Below are 12,001 nucleotides of genomic sequence, written 5' to 3' on the forward strand. Positions count from 1 at the left end.
GGACAGTTACTTTATTCAGATACCTAAGATTTGACCCCAGTTTTTCTTGCTCGAGGCTTGTGACGATTTACCTTCAAGGCCAGGTCCAGCTTTTATATAACACGCCAGTGGCGGACATACAGGAATCAATGACTGAGTCCCATTCCAGAACCTCGCCTAGCTACCGGTGTCCATCCCTTTCTCCGGCTTTTGATATAATTATCTACTCAGGACCTTGGAACCTGCACTGTCTTAAAGGTCGAGTGGGAGAGAGAAAAAACTTGCTCCTTTCTTTAAAAAACGTGTTCACTTAAAAAAATTAGGATTTTTCTCTTTTACAGTCTGAAATTAGTGTCGTTTCCAATTTTATTTTATTTTTATATGTTTTATTTTTTGGTAAGAGCGGTTTAGACACAGCAATCCGGGGAGGGGGTGCTGAGATTAACTAGAAGGGTATTTTGAAGGGGCATCTTCTAATAAGCTGCCTGCTTTAACTTCTGTTGTTTCTGTGCGGGGTGGGAGTTGGAGGGAGTTGAGTGCAGTTAGGGGTGGCCTTTAGAGCCACCCTTGGCAATGCTAGTGCCTTCCAATTCTAATGCCGGACTGCTCCGCACACTTGGAAGTCCCTGGCTTCTCTGAGCTGACCCGCTGAGAAGCGTGTTGAATGAATGAAGCCACAGCAGCACGCGAGACTTCGAAATGCCCGCGAGGTGGGGGTGAGAAGGAACACGAGTGCGCTCGCCCCATCCCTGCTCGCCGTCGCCAGGTCCCGGCAGCGCCGCGCGCCCTCCCCGCTGATGGCAGGGGGGTGTCCTGTCGGACGGCCTCTGGGCATGCTCAGTAGCGGCGGTGCAGGCGGCGCTGACGCGCGCGCGGTAGCTGAGCGGACTGGAGGACGGTGGGAGGGGGCGGGGGCGCAGGAGGTGGGGCCGCCGTCGCCGTCAGGGCCCCAGGGAGCGCGGGGCGCCGCTGCTGCTGCTCTTGGGCTCGGTTCTGTCTACTGGGCAGCGCCGGAGCCGGCGGCTGAGGCGGCAGAGGAGCAGGAGCCGGGAGCCGCGCTCCGCCGAGTTGGGCAGAGGAGCGCCCGCGTCCCCGCGGCGTCATGGGCCCCCTCCCGGGGCCTCAGCGGGCACCAGCCGCGGGAACCCCCGGGCCTCCTCGCGCCCGAGCCTGAGCGACCCCCGGGTTCTCCGGCGCCCACTCCCTTGCCCTATTTTTTCCCCTGCTCTCGCTGCCGCTACCGCTTCTGCTCTTCGTTATGGCAACAGAGCCACCATCCCCCCTCCGGGTCGAGGCGCCGGGTCCCCCAGAAATGCGGACCCCACCGGCGATCGAGGCCACCCCTGAGGGCACCCCGCAGCCGGCGGGCGGCAGACTCCGCTTCCTCAACGGCTGTGTACCCCTCTCGCATCAGGTGGCCGGGCACATGTACGGGAAGGACAAAGTGGGTAAGTGGGGGTGGCACGGGGTTCGCCGCTCCCCTTCCGCCTCCGCGAGCCCCCTGCCAGCCGAGGCAGCCTGGCGCTCCCGGGCCCCCCTGGTGTGCACGCCAAATCCCCGGCCTCTTCCGCTGTCCCCCGAAGCCTCGCCGCTCGAGCACAAGGGGTCGGAAAGTGGGACAGTTCCTAGGGTGTGGGTCGTCAGGCTTGCAGCACTGGTGGCAGAGAGAGGCGTGCCTGGTCTCACCCACCCCCCGGGGAGGTTGGGTGTTGATTGGAGACGGCGTTGTTAGTGAAAATAAGGAACTTCATTTTTACTGGACGGGGAAGTAAATTCTCCCTTGAGCACAAGGTCTGTTTATTATAGGCGAGTAGCTATTGCAAAAGAAAAGGAATGAAATGCAGATGATGCTAATCTAGTACTTCTCTGCTGGGTGCAGCTGCATAGCTGGAGGGGAAGAAAAACACTGGGCTTTTTTGTGGGGGGAGGTGAGAAGGGAAGAAAGCTTGTCTGTGATTTTTCCCTGTCCCTTGAGGAGGTTTTTCTGGTGTCTCCTTGATTTCTCTGGGAGGCGTGGTTCCAGTAGTGCAGAAACTCGGATTCCTGGTAGGAAATTCACACGGGTATGGTACTAGAATGATACACAAAATGTTCAACTATTCTTGTTCATTTTATAAGGCTGTACCATGGCTACTGTAATACATTTTCTGAGTTCACAAGTTTAAAGCTTATCTCAGTTTAGGAACTCTAATTCATCTAGCTTACTCGTAGTGGTTTCCTGGGCCATGATTACTTGGGTAATCTGATGGATGAGTATGTGAGTATTGTGGATCTTTGACCCGGAGGAACCGCTAGATACAATTTAGTTTATGCTGGTGAAATGATTCGGGTTTAGGTTGCTAATACTGGCATTTTTAGACGAGGTGACTAAGACCAACCCTGGTTAAGAATGACGTGCCTAAAGTCACGTTACAATATGTTAAGAATTGTGAAACCAAGAGTTCTTCCTTGGAGTAATGTTTTTTTTCACCATGTATTGTGTTTGCTGAAACAACTCAAGGCTTTTAGAAAATGGGTAAGTATTAGTTTGAATATATGCTGTTTCTCAAAGCGACGTTTTCCACTACTTTTATTTTTACCTACTTTGTTTAATTGTGTGCCTTTCTCCCCACTAAACTGTGAATTCATAGAGGTTAGAGAGGGAATCTGTATTCTCATAGCCTTGTACACGGACTGGGACTCAGTAACAGTCGGGAAATATTGAATAGTGAAAATTGACGGTTCTTTTAGTACACGGAGGTAAAGAAACAACCTCCTCAAGGTGCTCAGTATAGACATTTCCTCCTGTGTGTCGGTGTCTTGTAATGAGAATTTGAGAGTACTCATGGGGTTTCAGTTAATAGAGGAATGCCTATTGATTTATATTAATAAATTGTGATTTTAATATTCCTAATAATATTCTAGATGCCTGAAAAAGTAAATGTTTCCCTAAAGATCCCTAGAGATTGACTTATATGCAAAGGAGAATAGATTTTAGAAATCTCAACATAAAAACTATCTAAATGATGATTGTCACTTAAGAGCGTAACCACTGCTTTTCACAGTATGTAATAGTGATCCCATTCGGAGAGTTATTGCAAATAGTGGCTGAAAAGTTAATTTGTCACCCAAATTGCCTAATTAAAGGAAAAGTTTAGATTCTGGAGTTAGTACTCCTTAGTTTTATTATTTCATTCCATGTAAAATAAATTTTTTTGCAGTTTCATAAGGGTCTTTTGAGTAGGGACAGTCTGTGTGTCACCATAGTAGAATGGATTGAACATACTGTGCTATCAACCTAATAAATTGTTGAATTTAATTCTCAGATAGTTATACAATCCTGCATGTATTGTTAAGTAAAAGGATACTTGAATGATGATTATCTTCCCTATTTGTAAAATGGATAAGATGGTCACTGATTCAAAGTTCAACAGTTTTATTATGTTTCTCCACTGTCGTAAGTCATGTACAGTTTAAAGAATATCATTTAGATCATGCTTTGGTCTGTCAATTGAAGTAATTCTCAGGATAAGCTTTGTTAAGGACATTATGTTGGTATTTGTTTTGTTTTTAAATTTGTGTTACTATCATTAAGTAACCAGAAATGTTCAATTTAGGACTATTTTACCTATTTCCAAAAAGGAGTTGTTGGCTTTGCTAGTTTAAAAATTAAACTCATGGAACTTGATAGAACAAAGGTGCTTGAGCAGAAAAATAGATCTTGTTATATATGCTAAGTAACAAGCATATATTGGTAGTTCAGATATCAGTTATATTTTATGTTCTTCACTAAAATCATATTTCATCAAAGTACATTTAAATCTCAGTTCTAAGAATACAAAGTATTTTGTTTTTTAAATTGTAAAAATTGTATAGTACACGATCTTTTAGGAAAAAAATTCAGTTTGAGTAGTGCCCTTCCCCCTACTCATTCTCCCAGGGGCAATCACTGGTAACTACTTCCTGTCTATCCTTTCAGGCCTTTGTTTCTGGGCACATACATAAACACATTAGCACAGTTCTGTTTTTTCATACAAATAAATCTATCAGCAACTTTTCTCACTCATTCTGTATTATATCATGTATTATACCTATATTTTTGTACTTATGACATACTTTATTCTTTCTAAAAATTGTGTTCTACAATGTGGATGTATCACAATTTATTTATTTCTCTAATTGTAGATTTTTAAACTTTTCACCATTTGTTTGCTGTGATAAGTAATGTACTTATTAAACATTCTTGTATATTATAGCATACCTTGCACATTGTGTACCTATCTCTATAGGAAGTTTTCACAAAAAAAAAATCCATATAATTTCCCAAAACTCACCAAAGTTAGCATAAATATTTTTCTGCATAACATTCTTTTAATATCAATTTCTTTAAAAAGTCCTTAAAGTTTTAAACAAATGATGGAAATCTGATATTTATTTCTTGATCCGATATAGGATGTAGAAATGGGGCAGTCTATAGGGAAAACAAGGATTTAAACTGGTAATTGTTGTGGGGGAGAAAGACCTACAATTATCTTGGCTTAGTAGTCTCTTTTGATTAGATATCCTCTGAAACATTGACCTAAAATTATTTCAACCCTCCAGAAAAGTTGCAAGAACAATAGAAATTAACATTTTGCCAAATTTGTTTTATTATCTCTCAATGCAAATAATGTTTTCTTAACTATTTGCAAGTAGGTTGCATACATTATGTCACCTTACATGTTAATACTTCAGTGTATCTTCCTTAAGAATGAGGATATTTCCTTCTGTAGCCACAGCACATTGATCAACTATGGGAAATTTAACAGGGATATAATACTTTAATCTATAGTCCATATTCTCGCTTTGTCAACTGTTCCAATACTGTAATGTCTTTTATCACGTTTGTTTTTCTCAGTACAGGATCCGGTCCAGAATCATTTATTGCAATTAGTTGTTATGTCTTTTAGTGTCCTTTCATTTGTAACGGATCCCCAGCCTTTCCCTGTCTTTTATGACATTGTCATTTTGAAGAGAACAGGCCAGTTATTTTATGAAATGTTCTTTAATTTGAGTTTCTGATAGTTCCTTATGATGGGATTCAGGTGATACATTTCCAGCTGGAATGTTGTATAAGTGGAGGCTAACAATAGCTGCCCTTTAGTAGTGGATTAATTCTGGTTGTCTGATTCAAGTGTAATCTGGCTTCTTCAGTATCTAATTTTGTTTGTTTTTTGAGACAGGCTCTTGCTCTGTCACCTAGGCTGAAGTGCGGTGGCATGATATAGTTCACTGCAGCCTCAAACTTTAGGGCTCAAGCAATCCTGCCTCAGCCTCCTGAGTAGCCGGGAGTATAGGTGCGCACCACTAGGCTAGACTAATTTTTTTCTTTTTTAAATGGAGTCTCACTCTGTTGCCCAGGCTGGAGAACAGTGGTACAGTCTTGACTCACTGCAACCTCTGCCTCCCAGGTTCAAGTGATTCTCGTGCCTCAGCCTCCTAAGTAGCTGGGATTACAGGAGTGTGCCACCACACCTGGCTAGTTTTTGCGTTTTTAGTAGAGACGGGGTTTTGCCCTGTTGGCCAGGCTGGTCTCGAGCTCCTGGCCTCAGGTGATCTACCCACCTCCGCCTCTCAAAGTGCTGGGATTACAGGTGTGAGCCACCGCTGGGCCAGGCTAATTTTTACATTTTTTGTAGAGATGAGATCTGGCTTTGTTGCCCAGGCTGGTCTTGAACTACTGGCTTCAAGTGATCCTTCTGCTTCAGCCTCCCAAAGTGCTAGGATTACAGGAATGAGTCACCATGCCTGACTTCAGTATATAGTTAATGTTTTCTATTCTACAATTAATAAGCTGTATGTGAGGAGACACTTTACAGTTATGCAGCTATCCGTGTTCTCATCAACTTCACCCCTAGATTTGGCATCTGTTGATTCTTGCCTGAAGCTGTATTTATTCTGATAGTTACAAAATTGTGATTTTTTTTCCCCATTCTTTCACTCCGTCTGCTTCAACAGCTAGCATTCTGAGAAATAGCTCTCCCTTTACCCCTAAGTATTTATGTCCTTATTTATAATCAGTTTGCATCGTGGATTCCTGTTTGATAACATGTATCATTACCCATTATGAAACTTATTTATTTGACTTTAATCACATCTCAATGTTTTTAAAAAAGGAACTTATTTATTTTGTTGCTCAAATTGTCCCAAATTTGACCATTGAGAGCACTTCCTTTCTGTCATAACAGGTTTTTTAGAATTCTCTCATAACTATCTTCCCCAGCCCTAGAGTCAACCATTTCTCCAAGGAGCCCTGGTTTCTTTTTGGGTGGAAAATGGTATTTAGAAACCAAGATCTGTGTTGTAATAGCTGTTGGAGTATCATTTCTTCCAGGACTTTTCAATGGACATGATTTTTAAAGTATGTATAAATATTTTAGAAATTGTAATTTCGTGTTTCATTTAAACCCGAGTTCTTCCTTTCCCTTGATTCTAAATTTGTATTTCCCTTCTTCTCTAGTAAGAACCCTGGCTCCCAGTGATATTAATATGTTTATTCTTTTGCTTAATCGTATAATTTTCAGAATTTCTACACCCATACTACTTCAGAAAACAAGCCTAGAATAAAGAATTCAGGATGAGTTTTGTTTTGTTTTGTTTTCTTTTATACTTTAAGTTCTGGGGTACATGTGCACAAGGTTCAGGTTTGTTACATATGTATATATGTGCAGTGTTGGTTTGCTGCACCTCTTAACTCGTCATTTACATTAGGTATTTCTCCTAATGCTATCCCTCCCCCTTTCCCCATCCCATGACAGGCCCCGGTGTGTGATGTTCACCGCCCTGTGTCCAAGTGTTCTCATTGTTCAATTCCCACCTATGAGTGAGAACAGGCGGTGTTTGGTTTTCTGTCCTTGTGGTAGTTTGCTTAGAATGATAGTTTCCAGCTTCATCCATGTCGCTACAAAGGACATGAACCGTGAATTCAGGATGAGATTTTCTTATACTGAGGGTATAAACTGTGTTCAAAAATTACCTGGGGCTGGGCACGGTGGCTAATTCCAGCACTTTGGGAGGCCAAGGCAGGTGGATCACTTGAGGCCAGGAGATCGAGACCAGCCTGGCCAACATAGCGAAACCCTGTCTCTACAAAAAAATGCAAAAATTAGCTGGATGTGTTGGTGGCACCTATAGTCCCAGCTACTCAGGAGGCTGAAGCAGGAGAATCTCTTGAACCTGGGAGCGGAGGTTGCAGTGAACGGAGACTGTGCCACTGCACTCCAGCCTGGGTGACAGAGCGAGACTGTCTAAAAGAACAAACAAAAAAACAAAAGTTAGTTGGATTAGGTTTTTTGTTTTTGGTTGTTATTTCTTTTTCTCCCTTTTTGCAGTAGTAGTATTCATTTGAAATACAATTGGGTTAATTTGTTTCTGTTTAAATTCATATCCCTGCCTCCTCAAATTTTGTTTGTTTAATTATATACTTGAAAGCTCATAACATTAACATGCTTCCAAAAAACAAAACTTTACAGAAAAGTATAATTAAAAATGTCACTTCGTTATCACTCCACCCATCCATTCCTCAGCATCTCTTGTAGGTAATCAAGTTGTTTTCTGATTTATCCTTTGTGAGTTCTTTTTACAGATATGTAAGTTTTATCTCCCTTTCTTTCTGATACAAAAGCTAGTATGCTTTATATACTGTTTTTCACCTGGTTTTTAAGAGTTAAGACTATATCCTAGAAATTGATATATATCAGTTCTTAGAGTTCCGCCTCATTTTTTTTTACAGCTCAGCTGTGCATATTCAATCAATTTCCTGAATTTGCTTTTGGCCTTTTATTTTCATTGGCTTGTTTATCCTACTTCACGATCTTGATTCAAGTTGTTTTGTAATAAGTATTCATGCATCCCGCTTAACTATTTCAAGATTGTCTTGGCTTTTTCTGGTCCTTTGCATTTACATACAGATTTTAAATCAACTCATTACTTTTCCCCAGAAACCCGATGAGATTTTATTTGGCATTGCCTTGAATCTGTAGATTGCTTTGGTGAGAATCGATTTCTTTACAGTATTGAGTCTTCCAATACTTGAACATGCCGGGCACGGTGGCTCAAGCCTGTAATCCCAGCACTTTGGGAGGCCGAGACGGGCGGATCACAAGGTCAGGAGATCGAGACCATCCTGGCTAACACGGTGAAACCCCGTCTCTACTACAAAATACAAAAAAACTAGCTGGGCGAGGTGGCGGGCGCCTGTAATCCCAGCTACTCGGGAGGCTGAGGCAGGAGAATGGCGTGAACCCGGGAGGTGGAGCTTGCAGTGAGCTGAGATCCGGCCACCGCACTCCAGCCTGGGCGACAGAGCGAGACTCCGTCTCAAAAAAAAAAAAAAAAAAAAAACCAATACTTGAACATGGTATATCTCTCTATATAGTCCTTTAATTTCTCTCAGTGAGTCCTAGTTTTCAGTTTACAGGACTTACATATTGTTTACTAGGCTTTTTCCTTAAGTATTTGCTTTTACTGTAAATTGTACTGCCTTAAGGTTTTTTTTTGAAAAAAATTTAAATTTATTAAAAATATGCCAGAATAGTACAGTGAACTAATGTATGCCATTCATCTGGATTTATCAATTGTTAATATTAATTTTGCCACATGTGCTTTATTACTCTCTGTATATGATGATTGTGCATAAACATTTAAGAATAAATTTTAGATATCATAACCTCTTTCCTCTAAATAATTGTGTATATTGCCTAAAAATAAGACAATTTTCTTACCTAACCATAGTAAAATTACAAAATTCAGAGTATTTAGCATTTGGCTTTTGCCATTATTCCAGTAATATCACTTACAGCACTTTCCCTCATCCAGGATCACACATTACATTTCGTTGTTAGGATTCTTTTGTTTCCTGTTATTGGGAGCACTTCTTTCTGTATCTTTCATAACCATGGAATTTTTGAAGAGTATAGGGTGTATAACATTTTAGAATGTCCTTTAAATTCACTTTGTCTGAATGTTTTGTCATGATTGTATTCAGATTATGAATTTTTGGTGAGAATATTATATGACTATGTCATGTCCTCAAAGCATATCGTAAGACATAGGATGTCAGTTGCATTGTTGGTGATGTAACTGATCACCTGGTTAAGTGATTTCTGCCAGGTTTTTCCACAGGAAAGTTATCATTTTTGCTGTTAAGTAATTTGAGAGGAATATTTTGAAACTGTCATATATGCTGCTCCTCATGAAACTGTACCTTGATTGATAATATTTGACAGACTCACATAGTACTATGATAATTGCAAAATAGTAATATTCTAACTAGCATTCCTGTTACATTTGTTTTTGTTTTTGTTTTTTGAGACAGGTTCTTGCTCTGTTATCCACGCTGGAGTGCAATGGTACAATCATGGCTCACTGCAACCTCTGCCTTCCAGGCTCAAGTGATGCTCCCACCTAAGCCTCCTGAGTAGCTGGGACTGTATGCGTGTACCACCATATCTGGCTAATTTTTTTTTTTTTTTCCTTGTAGAGATGTGGTTTTACCACATTGGCCAGGCTGGTCTTGAAGTCCTCAGCTCATGCAATCCACCCGCCTCAGACTCTCGAAGTGTTGGCATTATAGGCCTTAGCCATTGTGCCCAGTCCTCATTTCTGTTACATTTGTTAGTTGGCATTCTATATTAAGGAATAGATTTTCTTCCTGATTCACTCATTTTTTGTTAAGGTGGATTTTTTTCAAACTTCAGTGGATAGATATTATCCATTATTGTTGCTGCTTGATGTTATGGTTGTCTCAGATTTGAGCAGTGGGAACTTCAAGTTGGCTCCTATGTCTTTTTGATATTTCCTGTTTTTTCTTTTAAAACATTTTTTAACTTTCTGGCATAAAAAGATATTCCACATTCCTTTTGTGTCTTCCCTGTCTCGGCCCTGAAATGAGCCATTTTTCTTCAAGAAACGCTTGTTCCTTTAGGGGTAAATGGTATTTAGAAACTATGGTCTGGCCACTAGGTGTGCTCATGGTTTCTTGGGTGTGATTGCTATTTTTCCATTCACAGACTGGACTAAGAAATGTATAATTTCATATTATTAAACATTTGAGTTAATCCCTCTACCTATAATTTAAATTCAACACCATGAAGTTCTTTTTTGTCTCCCTCTATTCTGTATTTACATCTCCCTTCTTCCTCAGTGAGAACTCTGTCTCCTCAAAACATCAGTATATTTATTCATTTTGAAATATAAACCAACTTATGTTCCTGGAACGATCTAAAAGAACCATTTTTTAAAATTGCATTGATTTTTCTTCATTGTCCATTTCTTAGTTCTTTGATTTTTCATTCCTATCTTTCTATTTATTTGGAATTAATACATTCTTTTTTCTGGCATCTTAAATTGGAGACTTCCTTTTTCTTCTAATACAAGCATTTAAAACTGCACATTTCCCTTTAAGTACTAAGCAATACATTATCTGCATTTCACAAATTTTGATAGGTTGAGTTTTTATTATAATTTATATTAAAAATACTTTCTAATTTCCCTTGTGAATTTTGATACATGAATAATTAGAAGGGTGTTGTTTACTTTCCGAGTATTTGGTATTTTCCCAAATATCTTATTGTTACTTCCATTGTGGTCAGAGAATATTTCCTATATGAATATTCTCTGTGATTCCAATCTTGTTAGATTTTAGACTTGTTTTATGGTCCAGCACTTAGTCAATCTTGGTGAATGCTCCATTTATATATTAGAAGAATGTATAGTCAGTTGGATATAGCATTCACTCCACAGGTGTCAATTTGGTCAACTTGTTTGTTACTGTTCAAGTTTTATATATCATTACTAATATTCTATTTGTTTTTTTTTTTTTGGAGATGGAGTCTCGCTCTGTCTCCAGGCTGGAGTGCAGTGGCGTGGTCTTGGCTCACAGCAGCCTCCACCTCCTGGGTTCAAGCGATTCTCCTGCCTCAGCCTCCCAAGTAGCTGGGATTACAGGCACGTGCCACCATGCCCAGCTAATTTTCATATTTTTAGTAGATGGCGGTTTCACCATGTTGGCCAGGCTGGTCTTGAACTCCTGACCTCGTGATCCACCTACCTTGGCCTCCCAAAGTCCTGGGATTACAGGTGTGAGCCACCGCACCCAGCCTATTCTATTTGTTTTATCAGTTGTTGAGAAAGTAATTATGGATTTGTCCTTTGTGGATTTGTCTGCCCTTTCAGTTCTGTCAGTTTTTTCTCATGTATTTTGAACCACCAAATAATTTAGTACACACATATTTAGAATTTTTGTATCATCTTAATGAACTGACCTTTTTATTGTTGTGAAATGTCTCTCTTTATATATAATGTTTTGTTTCTTGTAGTCTGCTGTCTCTAATACTATGTGGTCTGATATATAATATTACTATATCAAACGTTCTTATGAGCAATAATTGCATGATATATCTTTTCCATTCTTTCACTTTTAACTCATCTGTGTCTTTAAAAAGTGTCTAGGGGTTTGATATTTTTCAGTCTGTTTCGGATTCTCTGAGCATCTTGGCTGCATGTTTTTATGTTTCTTAATACTTTTAGAACATTTCAGGCATTGCCTTGTCAAATATTTTCTCAGTACCTTTTTCACATTTTAAAAATGTTCTTTATTTTATTATTTTATTTTATTTATTTATTATTGTTTTTGAGACAGAGTCTTGCTCCATTGCCCAGGCTGGAGTACAGTGGTGTAATCTCAGCTCACTGCAACCTCTGCCTCCCAAGTTCAAGAGATTCTCATGTCTCAGCCTCCCAAGTTGCTGGGATTACAGGCGCGTGCCACCACGCCTGGCTAATCTTTGTGTTTTTAGTAGAGACAGGGTTTCACCATGTCGGCCAGGCTGGTCTCGAACTCCTGACCTCAGGCGATCAACCCGCCTTGGAGTCCCAAAGTGCTAGGATTACAGGGCCTGGCTGTTAAAATACCCTGTGTTTAACTGAGATTAAACAGAATCTATTATTCTCTTAGTATGTATATGATGTATATACTTTCTTATATCACAGGTTTTCTTTTCTA

The 12,001-nt window shown here is 40.2% G+C and overlaps 1 protein-coding gene across 1 annotated transcript in view; it reads left to right on the plus strand.

Moving 5' to 3' along the window:
• Positions 1-882: 882 nt before the first annotated feature.
• Positions 883-12,001, plus strand: part of IPMK (inositol polyphosphate multikinase) — a 78,202-nt gene continuing 67,083 nt past the window's right edge. Inside the window, exon 1 of the mRNA XM_025397944.1 lies at positions 883-1,427. Coding sequence (XP_025253729.1) covers positions 1,238-1,427 — 190 coding nt within the window. The 5' untranslated portion in view covers positions 883-1,237. The remainder of the gene's footprint in view (positions 1,428-12,001) is intronic.

The sequence above is a fragment of the Theropithecus gelada genome, chromosome 9 (assembly GCF_003255815.1).
Source record: "Theropithecus gelada isolate Dixy chromosome 9, Tgel_1.0, whole genome shotgun sequence".
NCBI classification, from domain to species: Eukaryota; Metazoa; Chordata; class Mammalia; order Primates; family Cercopithecidae; genus Theropithecus; species Theropithecus gelada.